General features: G+C 34.5%; 1 protein-coding gene across 1 annotated transcript; it reads right to left on the bottom strand.

Moving 5' to 3' along the window:
* Nucleotides 1-21800: 21800 nt before the first annotated feature.
* Nucleotides 21801-22548, bottom strand: LOC149240509 (protein PPLZ12-like). The gene has a single exon (XM_089367315.1). It carries the CDS (start codon nucleotides 22406-22408, stop codon nucleotides 21872-21874), a length of 537 nt encoding a protein of 178 aa, XP_089223441.1. The 5' UTR covers nucleotides 22409-22548; the 3' UTR covers nucleotides 21801-21871.
* Nucleotides 22549-23820: the final 1272 nt, after the last annotated feature.

The following is a 23820-nucleotide window of genomic DNA, read 5'->3' as shown; positions in this document are numbered from 1 at the left end:
CCCAAAAACATATTCAATTTCCTTTAGGTTATTTGAAAATATTTTTGGAAGAAATCACATTGGTAGATTTAGGCCAAAAAAATCCATTTTTTTCCTAACATTAGAAATCAACAAATAAGAGCAAGAATAACATTCAAGAAAATGTGTTGATTCTCGAACTTGTTAAGGCAATGCTTGATCAAGGGACAATATTACACTTCCAAAATAATCATGCATATACAATTAATGCAAATGTTTAGTATAAATATATATGTGAAATGGATTATTGATTATATAATGATAAGCTTTTACATCATAAATGGTTTAAATGTCCATTTTCTAATTAAAAAATGATATTATTTACAATGATGATGATGATGATTAACGTTCACTAAGACTAATATGGTCTATCAAACCTAAAGAAAGTAAGAGATTAATTGAGATTCTTTAATATTTTATTTCTATGATGGAAAAGAAGAGAGAGGAACATTCCCAGATCACCATAATTTTGTTGACATAACATGTCAATAAGGTTGGTACTGTGGCAAAGATTTTGAAAATTAGAACAGATGTGAATAAGAGTTTGGCAGTGTGGGAGAAAGTTCTTTTCATATTTAACCCTCTTAGTATGACAAAGGTGACATAATATTTTGTCCCAAGGTGTTTTCGAATTGTCAATGACCTGATTTATCTTGAAGCTTGTGATATTTAGTTCTCATCTTAGCAATGTTCATTTTCTTCTTAGCATTTCAACCTCTCTTTTGCAATGCAATTACTTTTGTTTACTTCCTACCCAGATGGGATGTCTTATGTTTCTTTAAGTTTGATGTAGATAAATAAGTTATAATCCAATAACTATTCTTCTTAATCATCTTGCTTCTTTTGTCTGAATTCAATATATAGGGCATTTTGTGTTGTGGGCCTTCCATCCTTTGAATAGCTCTATTCTGTATAAAAATACAATGCTTCAAGACACTGTTGTATAATGATGTTGTGTAGCAAGAAACTTAGCATTTGCCCATGCATACAAACCACAACATGAGTTCCTTACATTATCTATATAAAGCATCTTTAGATGTATGAAACTAGGATAGGTTGGGCCTAATGGTCTCATTAAGTGTCTATAGTTGTTGTGATTTATATTGGGCCCATCATTAATGTCGCTATTTATATTCAAGCAGTTTGTTTCAATGGCATAAGATTTTGTATTTTCCTCAGCATTATCTACACCATTTTACCCATTTGGCCAACTTTGAAATTTGCTTGTGGCATTCCACAGTTTTACAAGGTCCCTGATTTATTAAAATGTGTGGCACTCTGTTGTCATGTTTGAGAACATGTTGAACTAGGTTTCCAGTATTCTTAGTTTCTTTAACTAGGTGGAAGAGTATCTTTGTATCTAGTTATCATACCTTCTCCTATGGTGGACTAAACTTGCAATAGAGTGGGATAACGATATTCTTACTTTTTACTAAACTAAATTAATTAATTGCTTGTTATGTTGTGATAGTTTTCTCCCATAGCATATTCTGGTTTCTTTTCAAAACATAAGCATTGTTTGGAGTGGTTTGGCTGTAGATTAGAGTGCAGGAAATTCACGGACTTCCCCTTTTGTGCAAGGACACACCAGAGCATGTCCCCAAGATTTTTTATGTTCTTGGACAACACCTTTTAGTAGGTATAAGCTCTACTTTTGAATGGTACACCAAGATATTTTCTTCTTTCAATTGCTATACTTAACTGCTGCTCAATCTTGGTTCTAGAGGAAAACCTGGAGAGAGATGTTATGTAGAAAGTGATAATGTCCTTTTCAAGGTATAACACTAAATTTTATATATATTTCTTGGATGTTTTTATTTCAGATTTCATTGTTTTTAAATAACTTTATGTTTCTTTTACTATCCTTGTGCACAATGTATTATGATTCCATCCTTGTAGAAGGTGTATTATGATTCTCATATTTCCTTGCCTTTAATTCGTATTTCAAATTATTAGGCGATCAATTACAAGTTGCTAACATATAAATTTTCTTAGAATCAATTTGTTTTCAAGTTATGTCAATAGGTTCATCATATCATTATTTTTTCATTTGAATGGGATACATAAATTTGTCTATTGAGATATCCATGTGCATGAAAAGTTTTAGCAGCGAAAATTTGTCATTTGTTTTTTTTTTTTTTGGAATATTCAACTAAAGTTTGCCTTAAAAAAATGGATCATATCCTTACCCTACAATCAATGATTGAGTAGGTGAGGGATTTCTCTTAGAAAGTCTTATGTTGCTTTGCTGCATTTTTGAGGACCTTTTTACTTGGTTTTGAGGGAGGCCCTCTTCCAAAGGTTTATCTCATTGTTTTGATTATGCATCTCTATGATGTTTCCTTGGTTGTATCTACATAAACACACAAAGTGTTGGATTTCATTAAGAGCATCACTAGGGTGGGACTTTGGACTACCCTAATATTTTTCTTCTTGCATTTTTGCAGATCCAACTTATGTCGCTTATCACGATCCAAAATGGTGTGTGCCTGTTCATGATGACAAGTATCCGGAAATTCGTCTTGATTTTTATTTTTTGTTAAACAATATTTCCTAAGGTTCAAATTTTCCTGAGGTCTGCAGTTTGACATGTTTTCTTTTGGATCTGTTCAGATTGATCAAGAATTCAGATCATTTGACAGATACACACGAGACTTTCTAAATTTCAAGCCCATTGTTGGGCCTTAGTTTTGGTCTTATTTTTGCTCTAAGAAACTTACTAATCCATCTATTTGCCATCCATTTTCCCTTCATTCATCCCATTTTGATGTATATTTGACATCCATTCATGTATTTAATTTTAATTTCTCAATTTCTAAAGTTTTTATGAAAGTTTGGTTTTTAGTGCAAAATTGGCAGATTTAGAAATTCCCGTAATAGCTCTATGGTTGATATGGTTGCAGAACACTTGGGCACGAATTGAATACATGGATGGACAGCTTGGGAACTAGGACTAAGCCAGTTATGCTTAGTTCGAACAGAACAAGCTTTATTAGGCCCATTTGGTGCTAGTCAATCATGACTAGTCATTCAGAAATCTCATAGAAATAGGGTAGTTTTGAGATTCTATAGGATTGGTCATATTTCTTGGGATGGGAATAATGAATTCGACTTAGATAGGTGGATGAGAGTAGATTGGTTTGTTTGAGTGAATATAGATCAGTTTGTTTCATGAGACTTCTTATTTAAAAGCCAAAACTTTGATGGCTTATGTATGGACTTATTATACTTTTATGCTGTGACACCTTTGGATTGAAGAGCAATTTGAAGACTTGTGTTATTATTATTTTTCTGTTTAATGCTATGGATGTGTGACTGAATTTAAGCTTCTGATATCACCTCTCAAGTGTGCAAGGCAAGGGTGGAGGGCCCCCATTCCAAGCTAAGTACACTTCCTTGTTAACTAGTTTTATTTCTTGTAATCTGGTTATTGTAGAACTGGTTTTTCAAAGCTTTATTTCAGATTGCTTTATGGTTCATGCATAGTGATTGATTTCATTAGTTCTTAGCTTATTCATCACTTTATTAAGTTGGAAAAACAAGTGTTCAAGTTGAACATCCCTTCTACTAAAATGATGAATTAAAACTAGTTTCCTTTGTTTGCATGCAAGTAGTTTCTTATTGAGATTTTGATATTGAGATGAATGAATTATAATGGAATACCTTATGTGTCTCTTAAGTTAAGAGCTTCTTTCATTAATAATTTATCCATATTAAGTTCTTGGTCTTAATCTCTGATTCATTAAGTGGTAATTGAGGCAAAAGTGGACTTCTTGAGTCAAGAACCATTTCAATGTTTTTCCTCTTTTAAACTAATTGAATTAGAGTTGTAGGATGTATTACTTTAAGCTTTTGAATAAATTATCTTTCAAGGTTTGATTACATCTTATCTTCACATATAGTGAACTTGACTCAAAGCATAAACAACCCGGATTGATAAGAAATAATTGTGTTAATTTAGGTACACAAATTAGCTCAACATTTTGGCATCGTTGCCGAGGAGGCAAATATCGGCATAGTCAATAGAAAGATAAATTTCAAAACAACCAAAACATTAGTTACATCCCTTTTTAGTTATGTTTCTTTATGCTTAGATATAGAGATCCTCAAGGTAGATTTATTAAAAACCCCCCACAAATAGAGATAGGATCATCAAACACCCCAGTTACTGGTAATCCAATAATTGAGGAATTGGTAGAAAAACAAAGAACTGGACAAAGATTAACATTGATTGAGAGGAAAACTTTGTTAGTTTGGGAAGAAAAGCAAAAACAATCTTCAATTTCTGGAAAACAAAAAGAAAGTATTAAAGGAAAACAACCTGTCTTTCCATCCATAAAACCTCCTATTTTTCAACAACCTGAATCTCCACTCAAAATTGAAATAAATCAACCAATGGCAGAAGAGGGACATGGATCTATTATTTACACTCCTGAACAATGAGCTGAATATGAAAGACAACAAAAAGAATGGAGAAGAAAGAGAGAGGAAGAGGCAAAGCAAGAAAATGATAGAAAAATAGAAAACGATCGGAAAAGACAAGAAGATGGTAATGATCAAGAGGCTACCTTTGGCTTTCCAATAGTAGACACAAGTGCAATATTAGGAGAAGAAGTGAAAATGAAAAATATTCCACCTTCTGTATTGCCAAATTTTTATGGAATGTCCACGGAAGATCCTGATGCATTTATGTTTGAATTTGATATTTTATGTAGAACATATGGATACACTGATGACATTCATAAACTTCTTCTTTTCCCTGCAACATTAAAAGCAGCAAATTTAAAATGATTTATGGGTTTAGGAGAACAAACAATAACTTCTTGGGATGATATGAGATCAGTCTTCCTTAAAAAATATCAAGCTTATTGTAGATCTAGAGATTCAAAGGAAGATGTTTTCAGAATGACACAACAAGAAGATGAAAGTTTAGAAGAATATTTGGACAGATTTGCATATAATCTACAAAAATCTAAACAACACTCTCTAAATCAAGAAACCATTCGAACAATCTTTCTCAAGGGTGTAAGGGATGAATACCTTGAAATTTTGAATGTGATGGGTAAAGGAGATATTTCAAACCTACCATTCGAAGAAATTGTTGAGTTATGTCAAAAATATTCTAGAGGAAGATCAAAAACAGGAAAAATAGAAGAAAGTTCAAAAGCAGCAAAGTCAGCTGCAGGAGGGATAACAAGAGCTGAAATAGGAAGCTTATTGGAAAACTTCAAAACAGACCTCTTGAGGACATTAGGGACACAAGTAGATGTGCTAAAGGCAAACAAGAAGAAAGAAGAACAAGAACAAGCTCTAGCAATCTTTTGTTCCAAATGTAGAAAGAAACATCCATTGAGAGAATGTCCTTTAGATAGTATTCAGGTTTGTGGTCTTTGTACAGAAAATCATTCCACAGAAAATTGTCTAAGATTGAAAGAATTACAAATGAACTCAATGGAAGAAGTGCCAGGAATAGAAGGTTTTTATTATGTAGCACCACGAAGGCCATGGCAACCTAGGATGCCGCAACAAAATCAACAACAATTCCCTCAACAAAATTACCTCTATCCACCTCAAAATCCTTGGACCCCTCCAATGCCATGGCAAACTTGGCCTCCACAACAATATTCACAACAACCTACACAAAGTTGGAGAGGATATGGTTATGGAAACCAGCCACCTCAACAGTATCAACAACAATACCAGCAACAATACCAACAGCCATTTGCATATCCACAATATTCACAATCCATACCATTTCAACAACAACATTCTGCATATCCACAATCCATGCCATTTCCACAGCAGAATCCACCACCGTTGTTGACCCAACCACAACAGTTACAGCTACCCACAAATCAACCTAGACCAACTCAATTACCAGCCCAACCAATGGCAAATCCGAATAATAAGGTGGACAAATCTGCATACACTGTAGAGGAAGCAACATGTTTTCCCACATATTCGATTCTTCCTCTTAATGATGTCCATCTAAGGTCTGGAAAAGTGCTTAGAAAGGATTCTCCTCCAATTATAGAAGAACCAACTGAACAAGGAGAATCACCTGAAACATCACAAACTGAGATACAAATTCAGCAAGGAACAAACATTACAACACAAACACCACCTTATCCTGAAAGGTTAGTGGAACAACAAAAAGAAATAACCCTTCCTGAATTTGATATTTTAGATGAGTTAAAAAATGCTTATGTAAAAATTCCTTTGTTGAAGGAAATTAAAGAAATACCAATCTATGCTAAAACAATAAAGGAATTGTGCATTAAGAAATCAGGGAAAAAGAAGAAGGATCCTACTACAATCCAAGTCATTGGTAAACTAGCAAGCCTCATGTCTACATAAACCATAGTAGAGAAATATATTGATCCTGGTATCCCTATGATTACTATATCAATAAATAATTTCTCAGTACCAAACACATTAATAGACTTGGGAGCAGCTATAAATGTAATGACAATGGAGACAATGAAAACTTTGGATTTAAACAACATTAGATCAACTTCTACAATTTTAGAGCTAGCAGACAGATATAAAGTTGTTCCTGAAGGAATATTAGAAGATATCATAGTCTCTTTGGATTCATGGGAGTATCCTGTTGACTTCCTTATCTTGCAACCAAAAACAAATTTGGGAGGACATCCTCTAATCTTAGGCAGACCATGGTTAGCTACCGCTGATGCCTTCATAGGATGCAGATCAGGAAGCATGATTATTTCACATGGAGATGAAAGGAAACACATTGCTCTTTATTCACGTGCACAATCAACTTCTTTAAAATTAGTGCTTGAAACTCAAGAAAAACAATAAACTAAATCGGTTTTAAGTATAAATCAATTCTTTGATTTTAGAGAAGAAGAAGAGAATGAAGACTTAATGGATCTTTTCATTTCAGAACCAAGTATTTCAGAGCAGCTTAGAGAAGTCCAATATGAAGATGCAAGTAACCTTTTGAATCAATTCTTTCAGGAAACTTGTACTGTTCAAACTTTGCGGAAATCTTTTATAGACGTCTTTCCTGTAAACACAATCTCCAATCCAACAATAAAAACAATTGAGGTATATCCTGGAAAACATTTAAACATTGGAAACCAGTTGCAATCAGCACAAGAGCAAGAGGTAATTGCATTATTACAGAAATATTCAAAAGCTTTTGCCTGGGATTATATTGACATGCAAGGAATCCATCCTAGCACATGTATCCACCACATCTATACAGATGATCAACTCAAACCTGTAAGGCAACCTCAAAGACGAATGAATCCCATGATGAAAGAAATAGTGAAAGAGGAATTGCAAAAATTGTTAAATGTTGGATTCATCTATCCTATTTCAGATAGTCAATGGGTTTCTCCACTGGTTATTGTACCGAAGAAAAATGGAAAGTGGAGGGTATGTGTGGACTATCGGGAACTAAACAAAGCTACACTAAAAGATCATTTTCCTCTACCATTCATTGATCAAGTATTAGACTCATTAGCTGGAAAGAAATTTTTCTCCTTCTTGGATGGGTTTAGCGGATACAACCAGATAAGAATAGCAACAAAAGACCAAGACAAGACAACATTCACTTGCCCATGGGGAACCTATGCATATAATGTTTTGCCATTTGGTTTATGCAATGCACCTGCAACTTTTCAACGAGCAGTGCTTGCAATATTTGCTGATCTACTTCATGAATGTGTAAAGATTTATATGGATGACTTCACAGTTTATGGAAACACATATAATGATTGCCTAAATAACCTTGAGAAAGTTTTGAAACGATGCATTGAAACAAATTTGTCATTAAGCAATGAGAAAGGCTATATGATGTTGACAGAAGGAATAGTTCTGGGACACCATATTTCCGCTTCAGGAATTAAGGTGGATCCAGCAAAAACCCAAGTCCTAGTTAACTTAATGCCTCCTACAACACAGAAAGAGGTAAGAAGTTTCTTAGGATATGCAGGCTATTATAGACGATTCATTGAAAACTTCAGTAAAATAGCCCAACCTATGTTAAAACTATTAGCAAAAGATATTGAATTTCACTGGACAAATGACTGTCAAAATGCATTTCAAATTCTGAAAGAAAAATTATCAGTTGCACCCATTCTCCGTGGGCCAAACTGGTCTTTGCCATTTCATATATCAACTGATGCATCTGATACCGCGATAGGTGCCTCTCTTGGGCAGAAAGAGAACTTGTTCAATTATGCAATATACTTTATAAGCAAGAATCTAACACCTGCAGAATTGAACTACACAGTCACAGAGAAAGAAATGTTAGCCGTTATACATGCAGTAAACAAATTCAGACACTATATAACAGGATATCAAGTTTTCATTCATACAGATCATTCAGCAATCAAATACTTGATGAATAAACCCATCACCAATGGAAGAATAACAAGATGGTTACTGTTATTGCAAGAATTTAATATCACAATACAAGACTGGCCAGGCAAGGAAAATCAAGTGGCTGACTTTCTGTCCCGCATACATTCACCCAACGATCCAAATCTGGTTGTAGATAACTTTCTAGATGAACACCTGTTTGCCATAACAGTAAAAACACCATGGTTTGCAGACATTGCAAACTATTTATCTTCTAGAAAGTTACCAACTCAATTCTCTAAAAAGCAAAAACGAAAAATTGTTAGAGAAAGTTCTAGGTATAGTTGGGTAAATGGTGATTTATTTTATACTGGTTCAGATCTGATAATTAGAAAATGTGTGCAAGAAGATGAAATATTAGACATTCTGAGAGCATGTCATGATGAACCATGTGGTGGTCATTTTGCAGACAAATGAACATCATATAAGGTGCTGCAACTGGGCTATTACTGGCCATCCATCTTCAGAGACTCTAAGGCATATGTCAAGCAATGTGACAGTTGCCAGAGAACAGGGAGACCAATCACATCAGATGAGATGCCGCTGAAGCCCCATGTCCTCATAGAACCATTTGAGCAATGGGCACTTGACTTTGTTGGACCTATCAATCCACCATCAAATGGAAAGAGGTACATCCTAGTATGTACAGATTATGTAACCAAATGGGCAGAGGCTAAAGCAGTGAACAGAGAAACAGAAGATACAATGGTCACCTTTCTTTTTGAAATTTTTTTTGTCAGATATGGAGTACCTAGACAAATTGTAACAGATCAAGGAGCATAGTTTACATCAAAGCTGGTACGAGATATAACAGAGAAATACAAGATCAAACACAGGAAATCTACACCATATCATCCTCAAGCAAATGGGCAGGTTGAATCAACAAATAAAGTCCTAGAAAATATCATGACAAAAACAGTACAGCTGAACAGAAGAGATTGGTCTGAAAAATTAAAAGATGCACTATGGGCCTACAGAATCACATGGAAGAATACAACTGGTTTTAGTCCATACCAGTTAGTATATGGAAAAGAGGCCTTATTGCCAATAGAGTTTCAGATACAAACATACCGACTAGCAGCTGAACTAGGGCTACACCTGACTGAAGCACAGCAACAATGGATCATGGAACTGAATCAACTGGATGAGCATCGTCAACAAGCCATAGAACATACTACATTCGTGCAACAACAAAGAATGAAGTGGCATGACAGATATATCAAAACAAAGAAATTTCACAAGGGAGATTGGGCATTACTTTTTGACTCCAAATTCAAAGACTTCAAAGCAAAGTTCACAACACACTGGCTAGGCCCATATGAAATTGACGAAATCTTTGACAATGGAGCAGTAAAGATCAGGACAATCGACCAGGACTCCACCTCGTTTATAATGAATGGACATAGGCTCAAAGTTTATAATATGCCTATCAGTAAAGAAGCATTTATGAAACAACTGATAGAAGATACAGAACTAGAAATCATGGCACATCAGGCTCAGCCATCTTCCAGTCTTGTAGTTGAATAAAAAAAAAAAAACATATAAAAAAATATAAAAAAACATATAAAAAAAAAACATAAAAAAAAACAAATAATCTGTTTGCTAGTGAAAACCAGGCAACTGGCGCTTAGAAAACACGAATTCATAGGGGAAACCCAGGGCAACTTGGACTCTATGAATTCCTTATTCTTGTTCTAGTGTTCTCACATAATTTCAATGCAGGAACTCTCCATCAACAACTGACTTGAGGACAAGTCACATCCTAAACAAGGGGGAGAATTGCATCAGATATTTAGCTGGAAAGCTGAAGTATAGAAGGAACTTGTATTGTCAACAGAGGGACCTAAAATAAGAAATCATTGCCGAGGGACCTGAAAGACCTGCCAAAGTCAAAACAACATGTACATATTCTGTAAGCCTTGCAGAGGGACCTGAAACAAGAAATCATTACAGAGGGACCTGAACAACAATTCAAGAACCAGAGCATGAAGAACAAGGAGTAGAAATAAATTTTACTTTTTAATCCATCTACAACATTTGATCAATTGATTTCATCCCACTTGTACAGACATTATCCAGGGGAGTATATGTATAGTCATTTTGTGCTTGAAAATTCAAATTTTTCTTAGAAATTTTTAGTCTTTGTTAAGTTGAAATTAGTACCTGAGGATATTCATTATCATTTCATATCCTATATTCCCTATACATACCCTATACCCCTTATACATCATATTCCATTTCATTTCCATACATATTCCCTATTTATTTCATGATCATTAACCCCTAAGTATTTTTCTTTAGGAGCTTAAAAAGACCAAACTGGGACAACTTTTCAACCTACACATACAACTCAAGAATTAGTGATGGTGATAATTTTAAATATGACCCAAGATGGTCATTTTAAAATTATAAAGATGTGCTATATAATTAAAACAAACAAACATCATGCACTATATGAAAATCAAAAGCAAATATATACCATATGAAACTATATGCCATAGTCCAAATGGTTTGCATGCACTATAGTCATACATATATCATAACCCAAAGCACATATATATATGATATAAGTTAAAGCATATATATATATATATATGGTATAAACTTCGGGCATGAAAGGAAGGGTGCATATAATACAAGGTATGGTGTATGAAGGGAAGGCCACGTGCAAACCATATGGCACGACTGTGCATATAAGTATTGCGGCGGGGTATTGTTTAAATGGTAAATGCATATCAAACTCATTGCACTACAAACGCATGATTGAATATCATTGCATATGAGAACGCATGAGGAGCACGGGAATGAATACACGACGGTGGCAATTATATTGTATGCAACCAAAGGTTAAGCAATGAATGAAACAACATCCCAAAAACGACAAATACCGGCCAGCACACAGGTACGGGGTCAACACCGTGGCATGACAACTGTTTGTTATTGGACAGTGCACTGTACAAGAGTTATGCGCATGCCGTTCAAAAATGATGATTCGGCCATCCTCATGACACAGTCGGGCGACTGGTCAAACAAGACACCCATACCAACCACGCACTGTAACACCAATAAACGAGAAACACACAGTACACCCATGAAACGGTCATGAACCGATCGAATTCTTGCACTGTTTAACCTCATTCCTCATTGCCGAATAGCTCAGAACGATGGTGTTTGGAGCTGCAAACTAGTGAAAAGGAGAGTGAAGCGGGTTTAGGCGGATTTAAGAAGGAAAATTATCCCGGCTTTAACGACAAGTGATCACCGATTTTCGGGATTCATTCAGGTAATGGAATAGTTTGTTTAAGCTCGGAAAATAGTGGAGTATAGTTGTGAACTGTCTGTTATTAATGGTTACATTATTCTGCCCTTGCCACCAGTCAGTTGAACGATTGAACAGGGATTTGGAGCGCCGGTTAATATTCCTCAGTGCTCGTTGACAACCAGGTAACGCCGAAACCACAGCAATAAGTCGGTTGATTCACTGCGTAAATTATGGCATAAAATACTAGTGAATCGCGCAACATTTAAATGTAAACTCATTGCATGGATAACACGTTAGGGTATGGAATCATATGTGAAGTTTTAACGGCGTGCCGTGTTGTAAATCACAACGAAATCTATGAACAGAGGAGGCACCGAAATGTGATTTTTGTGGCGTGTTTGTGTTGCATGGCACTATTTGTTGTTGGTTGAATGCGCGTTGTTGGTTGAAATGCGCACCATTGTTTGACTGCACCTTGTTTTGATTACACATTTTGTTTTATTGCGCACTGTCCTCATTCATATCCCTGATATATCATATGCATGAAAACGACCGAATGGTAAAAAATTTAAGGCATATGTCTCTGTTATGAACCCTTGCTGCTGCGCATTTTTGTTTTGACCAAAACAAGGAATTGAAGTTTATGTGGGCCGAACGAGCCATGTCATGTTCAAACGAAGAGCTGTGAGATTTAGTGGCTGTGTAATGTGTTTAAGACCGAGTTTTGATTGCCAAAGGGAGTAGGGCCAAGCCATTTAAAACTTATTTTAAATGTGCTATTTTTATTTTTGTTTTGAGGCCGAGAGCATTTTGGCAATTTTCAAAATTTTTATGATGAGGCCGAGAGCCATATGCATGCGCTGTAGTCAAAACACTGCTTATTTTTTTTATTGTACATACACAGTGAAAACATGGCTTGATTTTGGTGACATGGAACAGTATGAAAAATTGTTTTCATATATATTTTGTTTACAAGAACAGAGATTAGCAAATTGACAGGGATATACAGGTGTTTGAACAGGGAGTTAAAACAGTACTGCTGCAGAGAAAGAGTAAATAGAGGTTAAGGAAATCAGAGTTAAATTGTTGTGAGGAGGAAGGTAAGTTTCTTTTCTTTCAAAATTTCATTTTGAAAACACACAATAGTTATATTTTTATTGTCAAGATGAAATTAGTAACATCAGAGGCATTCATTCACTGGTTTTCAGAAACAATGTCAGTCAGAGTAGAGCCAAAATTTCAGATAGAGAGCTGGGGGAAAGAAACTATAGAAAAACTTTACCAAGCAGGGATGACAGGCTTTTTACAAAAATTTGATGGCCACTCTGAATAGATAACCAGGGACTTTATAAATAATTTCAGTCAGGACCAGACACGGGTAGGAGATGTTATTATTCCTGTAACTCAGGAATATATTTCCCAAGCTTTAGATCTACCCATGATAGGTGAGAAATATTACAAAGGCCTGCACTTCAAGGAGAAAGCATGGAATTTCTTTCTTGAGAAGAACTGGAAAGGGACTTTTGATAGAGCAAAAGGGATACCTAGGGAATGGTTCAATGAACCATGGGGTGAGTTGGTTTTGGTCATCCAGAAGTTTTTGACTTGTGATAGAGGATATAGCGTTGCCCACTTGTATCATGTCAGGCTTCTACAACATATTAAGGGAGAGGATAGGATTAACTTGCCATATTTCCTATATAGGAGCCTCTTGAGAATGATTGAAACAGTAAAACATAAACACAGGCCTAAAACAAGACAGATTTACCACCAAGGATTGATCAAAATCCTAGTTGAGTATCAGGTGAGGTCACAAGGCATAGTATGGAGAGAGTTCATGTCTAAAAATCAGTTCATTGAACAGATTAATGAAGTACAAGATAAAATAGAGTATGAAAACAGAGGATTGATGAATTCACCCTTGTATCCCAAAACAAGAGCTAAACAACAAAATGACATGGCCATGCAGGAGAATGAAACATCTATTATGTCTATTCCTAGAAGATTTAGGAATAAAAGTCCCATTGACTTAGACAAGGAAGTAGAAACATATTCCCCAAGACAACAAGAAGAAAATGACATTGCACAAGAAGTATTTGAGAGGGATTCTTCAAATGATGATGCAGTAGCAGCATCATTAATGAAAACAACACAAGATTTTGAAAAAGAAATCAATTTGGGAAGAATCAGAGACTTAACTGACCAATTGGAAATTAGCAAAATCTTGGAAAAAAATTAAAAGAGGAAAACAAGGCAAATAAGAAAGATAATGCTAAGTTGGTCAAGGCAAATGAAAAGTTAAATGAAGAATTGGGGAAACTGAAATGGAAAAATGATCTACTTTCTAAACAAGCATTTAAATGGCTAAAGGAAAAGAATATGTGGCAGGCAAAGTATGAAAAACAGAAGGTAAAAGCAGCTTTGTTCAGGGATAGACATGACACAGGTTTGGATTGTTTGGTCAGGGCAGCACAACAGGAAGCATATAGGTATAGCACCTGCTACAGAGAGAAGAAGGTCAAAGAGGAGTAAGCAAGCATGGGGACATGCTTGATGATAAGCAAGGGAGAGATGTTGGGCCTTAGTTTTGGTCTTAGTTTTGGTCTAAGAAACTTACTAATCCATCTATTTGCCATCCATTTTCCCTTAATTCATCCCATTTTGATGTATATTTGATATCCATTCAGGTATTTAATTTTAATTTCTCAATTTCTAAAGTTTTTATGAAAGTTTGGTTTTTAGTGCAAAATTGGCAGATTCAGAAATTCCCGTAATAGCTCTATGGTTGATATGGTTGCAGGGCACTTGGGCACGAATTGAATGCATGGATGGACAGCTTGGGAACTAGGAATAAGCCAACTATGCTTAGTTCGAACAGAAAAAGCTTTATTAGGCCCATTTGGTGCTAGTCAATCATGACTAGTCATTCAGAAATCCCATAGAAATCGGGCAATTTTGAGATTCTATAGGATTGGTCATATTTCTTGGGATGGGAGTAATGAATTCGACTTAGATAGTTGTATGAGAGTAGATGGGTTTGTTTGAGTGAATATAGATCAGTTTGTTTCATGAAACTTCTTATTTAAAAGCCAAAACTTTGATGGCTTATGTATTGACTTATTATACTTTTATGTTGTGACACCTTTGGATTGAAGAGTTAATTTGAAGACTTGTGTTATTATTATTTTTCTGTTCAATGCTATGGATGTGTGACTGAATTTAAGCTTCTGATATCACCTCTCAAGTGTGCAAGGCAAGGGTGGAGGGCCCCCATTCCAAGCTAAGTACACTTCCTTGTTAACTAGTTTTATTTCTTGTAATCTGGTTATTGTAGAACTGGTTTTTCAAAGCTTTATTTCAGATTGCTTTATGGTTCATGCATAGTGATTGATTTCATTAGTTCTTAGCTTATTCATCACTTTATTAAGTTGGAAAAACAAGTGTTCAAGTTGAGCATCCCTTCTACTAAAATGATGAATTAAAACTAGTTTCCTTTGTTTGCATGCAAGTAGTTTCTTATTGAGATTTTGATATTGAGATGAATGAATTATGATGGAATACCTTATGTGTCTCTTAAGTTAAGAGCTTCTTTCATTAATAATTTATCCATATTAAGTTCTTGGTTTTAATCTCTGATTCATTAAGTGGTAATTGAGGCAAAAGTGGACTTCTTGAGTCAAGAACCATTTCAATGTTTTTCCTCTTTTAAACTAATTGAATTAGAGTTGTAAATGTATTACTTTAAGCTTTTGAATAACTTATCTTTCAAGGTTTGATTACATTTGATCTTCACATATAGTGAACTTGCCTCAAAGCATAAACAACCCGGATTGATAAGAAATAATTGTGTTAATTTAGGTACACAAATTAGCTCAACACCCATTGTAAATAAACACAAGTATGCAAGAACCATTCTTGTGAAGTCATCCAAAGAAAAAACTATTAGCAAGGATTTGGTGAAGTGAAATTTCCACTTTAATTGCCCGACAATCATATACTCCTTCATGCAAGCTGCATGCTTGACTAATGATCATCTTGTAATTTTCTTCAGAAATGAAGAATGCCTTAGACCATCCCAGCGAGAGAACTGCAACTATAGTGAATTCCAGTAACCAATGTTACAAATTCAAATAACTGTAATGTTTTTAACTAGGCTATTGAGACGCTTATGACAGAGGCTTCTCTGAGTGAAGATCCATCTCCATATTTGAACAAATGTGAGTGGAGAGTGAGAATTCTATTGACCCAATGACATACGCAGATATATATAGGATTTTGTTCTCAACTTAATTTTTAAGTTATCAAGTATGTTGCTATACAACCAAGGGATTGTATATTTTTTTATTTTATATAAAATATCAAATCTCTCTCTCTCTCTCTCTCTCTATATATATATATATATTAAAAACAAATAGCTAAAGTGGTTCCCTCCAATCCGTTAAAGACCAATTAGACCCAAAGAACATGAAAGGTGTCTATCTGATCCTTTGTTCCTGTGGGACCCCCCTACATTGGGGAAATTGGTCGCTCCATATAGCAGAGAATTCAAGAGCATGTTGTTGATATCTGGCACTGTAGAGGTATTGTAGGGGCACGACCCTGAGCTCTAGTTGAACATGCTAAGAAGAAAAAACAATACATTTGTTTGGAAGAGTCCAAGGTCATTGCTAGGATTGACCATTTCCATCACCACAAGTTTGGGGAGGCCATCGAAATTGAAAAAATGTCCCATATGCTGAATAGGGATGACGGGTGAGAAATTAGTACTTGTTAGATCTCGTCTCTTCTCTCTTAGGGATGATGGGTGAGAAATTAGCACTTGTTAAATCTCGTCTCTTCTCTCCTAGGATTGTTCCTTCTCCTTTGTCTCTTCCCCTTATTTTTTTTAATTATTATTATTATTATAATATTAATTAGTAATAGATGTCACTGTTTATTTGATTTCTGATTCTTTTATTTAGTTTCATTTTATTTTTAATTTTTATTCATTTTTCTTTTCTTATGTTAAGTTAGTAATTTGGTTATATTTTTAATTTTTTTTTTATTATTATTCATTTATTTTATTTTTATTTATTTTATTTTCTATTTATTTTTTTAAGAATTATTTTTTAGATTATAACTGTATTAAAAGTTTTGGTTGTTTGTCTTTTTAGATATTGTTTCTTAGTATTAAAAGTTTTGGTTGTTTGTCTTTTTAGATATTGTTTCTAATAATATTAAGAATAGTTAAGGAAAACAATAATGTTTTTTTTAGTTGGTTATTAAAGGTTAGGAATTATTTTCATAATTTTTCATTAAATAATATTTCATTAATTCTTATTTATAATTGATAATGTATTTTTTTTTAATTTTTTAAAGTTCAATTTTATTATGTCTTCAACGTGTTGTGTATCTCTGCAGTATATATCAGTTTGTATGGATTAGAACATTCATCAAAAGTTCGGATGATGAACCAGACTTAGTGGTTCTAAAAAGGTCGTCTCAAAAATATATAATATGATTCGTCCAAAAAATTATCTTAAAAAATCACTATAAATCACAAAAATTTACATTCTCAAATTATATTTTTGTTTATTAAATTTATAAATAAAAAATTAAAATTCATATGAAATATTTTTTAATCATATACTTAACCAAAAATTAAGCATAAACAAAAGAAATTCATATACCATTCATATCTATTCATTTCACAAAACATATGTGTTTTACAAATAGAAACAAAAGAAATTCATTTAACAATTTATATATATTCATTTCACAAAATATTTTAATAATCCACTTAACACTCATTGCATTTAATGATGCTCACAAAGCAATTTTAGTGATACATTATAGCAATTTTGTGAATTAAAAAAATAAAAAATGTATACCCATCTAAATTTAAAAAAGCAACTTAAGAGAATGAAGAGAACCAAACAAAACCAAAAAGTTGATCAATTAAATTAAAGTTGATTGGAGAATAAGCATAAAGCATTTGTCATAGGCTTGTAAAGAAACGAATGTTGTGGTGGTTTGCGTGTAACGTAGGGAGGAATATTACTCTAGTGGGTCACACACCCCACATTTGTCGTCGTGGTGTGGAATTATTTTTTAATCCACAAAGGGTGAAAGGTATCATTATATATGCCTTTGATAATTTCTTCTTGGGTCAGCGAGTGTTGGTCAACTGGATAATAAAGAGGTAAATGTTAATATGGAATGATTTTTATTTCTAAAACATTGCCATCTTATTTTCAAAGAATTCTATAAAACATGATATCTAACCCATAAATAAGACACTTTTATTAATAGTTTATAATTTTATAGATGTCTATGGTAATATTTTCTTATAATATGTACTATTGTCTTTACTTTTAAAATATTAATATTTTAACATGAAGTTTTATTTTCTGTATTTAAGTTTTTGTGATCCATAATGAATTAAGTAAAATCTTTTGGTAGAAATCACATAAGAGAAAGTTTGGCCAACGTGTTTCGAACCAACATGTGTCGTTCATCATCAAGACCAGATGAAGAGGCAGACTATGGCAAAGACTTAAATAGAGAGTAATGTAGAGACATAATTTCAAGTAATGGCTATATTTGAACAATAATATTTAAATTATGATATTGGTTTATTAATATATTAAAAACACACCAATTCTCATAACCATCACAAAATCTTCAAAAATTAAAATGTTCAATATTGTTACCAAGAAAAACAATAATATTTAATTATGATATTAATTTATTAATATATTAAAAACACACCAATTCTCATAAACATCACAAAATCTTCAAAAATTAAAATGTTCAATATTGTTACCAAGAAAAGTTTTCACTTGGTACAATAAAAATAAAAATGTTGTGATTAATATATTTGGAGCTTTGGATCAATGAGTTCTAAATGAGCCCCACGGATGCGGCTTTTTAGCCAGAGAACATACCCCTAACACATTAGTCTAGTTGTTCACTTCACAAGTTTAAACATCCACTTACCTGTGCGCCATACTTAGGGGCGTTGCAGTTGCACTTGGAGGTTGTAGTGGTACCTAGGGATCAACCCAATGGCACGCGAGTACTAGAGTTGGGGCGTTACTCATTCCACTAGTCACCACAAGAAAAAGAAAGTTTTAAACCATGCACCCATCTTGTAATGTTATTCCCTATTATTCATGCCACAGGTAGGATATAACAAGTTTGATCAACCTCAAATTAATTTTAATTTGACCAAAAATTAAACCATGATTTCTAATGTTAACATTATATATATATATATATATATATATAGATATATATCTATCTTAAAATTATATATTTTTTAAGATTATGATTGGTTAATTGAGATAGGGTCTTATTGTGAAATGATCCTTAGGGTGAAGTGAAATTCGATCTAAGGGTTAATATATTCTAGCACTTGGTGCTACTATTTTCTTTGTAGGTATTCTCTCTAGCTTGATGGATAGAATTAGGATAATTAACTCTTTTTCCTTTTCTTCAGTTTTGTTCACCGAGGTTAACAGCGAGTTATTTTGGAAGGTCTTTAGTATTGTTAATATATATGGGTCATATGATGGCAAGGTTTCATTTTGCGAGAAGGTTTTCAATTCTTCACTTTTGATGGTGGCTAATTTGATTTTGGGTAGGAATATGGAATTCGCATTGCATGGAGATAATATTTGGGGTTGCTCTACCCATTTTTATCCTTTAATATATTTTTTGAAGCCTCATTTGAATTGCACAGGTCTTACTAGTTTGGTGTTAATGGAAATTAAGCCCACTTGGGTGAATAATAGAGATATGATAGTGGTTATATCAAAGAGTGTTGACATTATGTCTAATGTGTTGTCATTGATGGAAACTTGCTTGACAAGGATGTACTTGATGTCAACATGGTAATAATATGATGGTCATGAAACCAATACAACTATCAAGAATATTAATATAGATGCTTTAGTAGATATGGACAGAGAAATGCTATTTCAGTCACAGATGGATAACAAAAATGAAGTTTGAGAAAGTATATGCATTTCCTATGAAGAAGGGTCGCGTACATACACAGGTCCACTGAGAAAAAGTTATATACATAATCCAAACCATGGAAATATGGATACCATGGGTCATTACCATGGTAATTTCCCACAGTAATTGAGGTGGCAACATTTATTTGATCCTATCTGTTAGCGCTTGAAATTTCACCTCAGGCTGAGAAAGGTAAACCTCAAGGCTACATCAAACCATTTAGCCTCGTAGCTAGCCCTACGGGGCAGGAGAAGGCTCTCTTCGGTCAATCTCGGCAGATCTTCAATGGAATGAGATGACCAACAAGGTAACACTGATATTAGGCTAGTAAACTGATTAGAAAGGTTGATTTGGGGTTTTTAATTAAATGACGGGGTTTTTCTGGGCTGCATGGGCAAAATCACAGCTTGAACAGAGAAATATAATGAACAACACAGGTTATCGACTGAGGCAAGGTAGGCAAGAAATTTAGCATCAAATCTAGATTTAAATGGGATGGCAAGACTGGTGAGGAGCTGACAAGGGCATAGGAGATGAATCCTTGTCAAACAGAGGAAAACATTAAACATGAACAAACTTATAGGCAGAGCATGGCAGGCATGAATTCTTACCTAAACACTTCATTTGTTCAGTTAGAAATGATCATGTAGTGAAATGAAACATAACAGATTACATATGAAACAAAAGAAAAACTTATGCTAAATTATCATACCACAGGAATCTCAGAAGTCAGAGCTGTGAAATTTCATTAAAAATCTCTGTCATAGACTGTACAATGAAGCTCAGTTTCTCCTCCAGCTCTCAGCACTCAGAACTCTCCCCCCTCTCTAACTAACTCTTACACTAAGAATTTACAATTAAAATAATCCTATCTGTAGGAAAACAGATCGACCCAAAACAGGGCGCTGTTTAAACTGACATTACAAAAATTAACAAAAAAGCGTTTCATCCATCCTACAAATAGAACAGCGTTCCTCTAAATCTTCTACGATTGGTTTATTAAGAGACAAAATCTGGAGCAAAGATCTCATGAAATCATGACTGAGGATCAAAATAGGCAAATTCGTTCCTATATCTTTGCTTATGGTTGGTATTCTGCGTTTATTGCTATTATTATTATACCGCCCTCCCAAAATGTCACAACAGGTGTCTTTAGATTAATCGAATATACGTTTTCATGCTGCCACATATGTTCTTTAGATTAATCGAATGCCCAAATAATGCAATGACTGCCACCATGTCGCTAATGCGCCAGTTTGTCAACCGCAGCAAAGCATTTGCGCAACTAGAAGAATCCTTAGCTGTTTGTTGTGGTTTATGGAAGCTTGACTCTTGCTGATATTCCTACCAGTCAAACTTGCAATGTTTTTGGCACCTTCACTATACCCTTTGGATACATCGATGTCTGATCCATTTACAGAGATCCCAGCAGACACGCTTTTGTTTCATATCTATATTTCATTTGCCATTGATCACTTCAGGCCACGGGCAACTTTTAAGAATGTTCTTTTTTCACTCTTGCTGTCTATGAACTCACGACCTTTCAGAAATGATTTCTGTTGCAAAACATACCTTGAAGACCTCCATTTTGTCATCCGCATCATTATCTTTTACTATTCCATGAAGCAAATGTCTCAAAGCTTGTGTATTCAGATGCCGCATTTTTATTGAAGAGTCTGATCCAGCTGTGATAAGAATGGAAACTCCTGGGACCTATCCACAGTGCCAAACACCTCTCCCAATGTGCCCTTCGATGGTTGCAACATGTTTCCCATTTGAATTCCATATGTAATCCTCACTGGCTGTGATCCAGATCCGAGAATTATGACCAAACAGAATTGGTCCAGCAACAATATCAACACTGGGAATAGTTCATGGATCATGTTGACGTTGCAAGTCCATATACGGGCACTGCGATCATCAGAGGAAGAAATCATTTTCAATTCATCATAGGACCATGCAATGCGAAAAATTGTTTCTTCACGCCCAGTGAGCCTATTCAATAGGGCGGAATCATATTGAAGATTTTCTGCAACAGCGTCAATAAATTCCTCTGTATTTAAGTAAAAGTTCCTTGAGACCTTTGTCCCGTAAACTAGAATGACAAGGTCCTTTGTTATTTTCCCAGATTCACACAGAAAGTAAAGGAACCAAGCATATTTCATGCACCATAAACAGTATCAAATCCTTCGCAATTTTCTAAAGCAAATCCTGAGAAACACTTGATGCTTCCATAAGTCCATTCCTTATTTGCTCACTGACGTCTCTCACATGCCCTGGACCATGCGGAATGAAGACAGTCGTGTTCTTGGATGATGCCCCAACATCTTTTATTGTGTCAAAGTACTGAGTTATCATGACTAAATCCATGACATCCTTCGAAGAAGTGCCGGGGACTTTATGGGAAAATTCTAACACATTTTCTCGTAGCCCATCTGTGATAGCTTGTCTCTGTCGTGCAACCCCAACACCAGCAAGATATTTTGCCTCTGCATCAGCTTCCGCCCTTTTAACTTGTAGTATTTTGTCTGCTTCACCTCTAAACACACTTGCAAGTTGAAGTCGTTGAGCTGCATTGATCTCATTCATTGCCTTCTGTACTGAAGGATCCGGAACTATATCAACCACAAGTATCTGTTGTATGTTATACCCATATGACCCCATTGCTTTTTCAAGCTCTTCTAACACAACTTTGGCAACATCGCCCTTTTGCTCAAATAATTCATCCAAATTCATCTTTGGAACATTTGCTCGAACCACATCAAACACATAAGCTTGAATTTGTTCTTGAGGATTTTGCAGCTCATAAAATGCATCGTCAGCATTCTGTTTCACAACACGATACTAGATGGAGCAAAATAATTGCACAAAGACATTGTCCTGAAATTTATCTGAAACCATATGACGAAGTCGTTGATAGTAAACTGGACCAATGAATATTTCACAAGTAAGCTCTGTACCAAGGGTGCCACTGTAGGGAACCTCTGTGCCATGATAGTTGAAACCATATGAAGATAAAACCTGACCAAATTCATCAACAGTAGAGTCTGATGTATGCTTTGTTTTCTTTGTGCTTTTACAGAGGTAGGAGCTTGAAGTCGCTGCCAGTTGAAGAGCTGAAGAACAAATTACATAATCTAAAAAGCAACATTTAAATGATTTCTTCTTCAAAACAGGGTTTTGAAGAAGAATCAATCTCTGACATGAGACGGAGTCTAACACTGTCAACAAATACTAACAACATTACTAAGGGATTTACCTGAGGTATTGGGAAAGGAAAAAACTATATAAGGAAATGGAGATCAAGGTGTTGGGTGTGAAATTGAATAGTCAATCATGTGATATTTGATCGTAAATTGGTGTGCACCAGGGAGCAAGGAGATGACTCTGATATGAAAGATCTGAAAGTATATTGAGTATTAATGGTTATACTTGATTGATTTATTCATGTTTGAATATATAATTTGTTTGAATGCATTTGAAGTAATCTATGGTTTGACAGTGAGGTATCCACAATACATGTTGTGTTTGTAGTGAAGTTTTGATTCAATGATTTAAGATCTATACACGAGTTTTATTCAGAAATGTTGCGTACATATGCAAATCTTGTTTAGTATTATCACGTGTAAATGCTATGATGATTTATTCAGTATGTTAAAATGTATACGTGGGTTTCATGCATGATATTCGTGTACATACATTGATCTACTTTATGGAAGTCGTGTATATGTACGAGGGTTTGAACTACTACTTGATGTTGACTGTTGGTGATGTTTGTTAATTTTGTTGTTGTTTGTCAATGATGTCTTGATCATGATGATTCCTGTCTAGCAGTGTTGATTCGGTTGATTGAGTTATGGATTGATATATTGATCAATGATTTGTGATTGGTTGAGTAATTGATTAAGTGGTTGGTTTAGTGTTACAATGATTCAGTTAGCTAAATGATTCAATGTTCAGTAATCTAAGATCTCTATGCGGGTTTTATGCAGAAGAAGCGTGTACATACGCAAGTTCCCTTAAGAACAATCACGTATATATTCTAAAGTTATTTTTTTCTATTTGGCTTCTATATTTAGTAGCCTTATGCTTCAAAGATTCAGTTCGTTTATAATAATTCCGTGTTTCAGTTTTTGTGATTTAGTATT

This window comes from Pinus tabuliformis, chromosome 8 (genome assembly GCF_031772625.1).
Source record: "Pinus tabuliformis cultivar Carrire ecotype Pingquan chromosome 8, CPIR1, whole genome shotgun sequence".
In the NCBI taxonomy this organism is placed as follows: domain Eukaryota; kingdom Viridiplantae; phylum Streptophyta; class Pinopsida; order Pinales; family Pinaceae; genus Pinus; species Pinus tabuliformis.
This window is presented reverse-complemented; position numbering and strand designations above follow the sequence as displayed.

What these genes read in the sequence shown, in the direction of transcription:
- LOC149240509 (XM_089367315.1), bottom strand. Translation starts at nt 22,408, where the DNA reads ATGAATTTGGATGAATTATTTGAGCAAAAGGGCGATGTTGCCAAAGTT.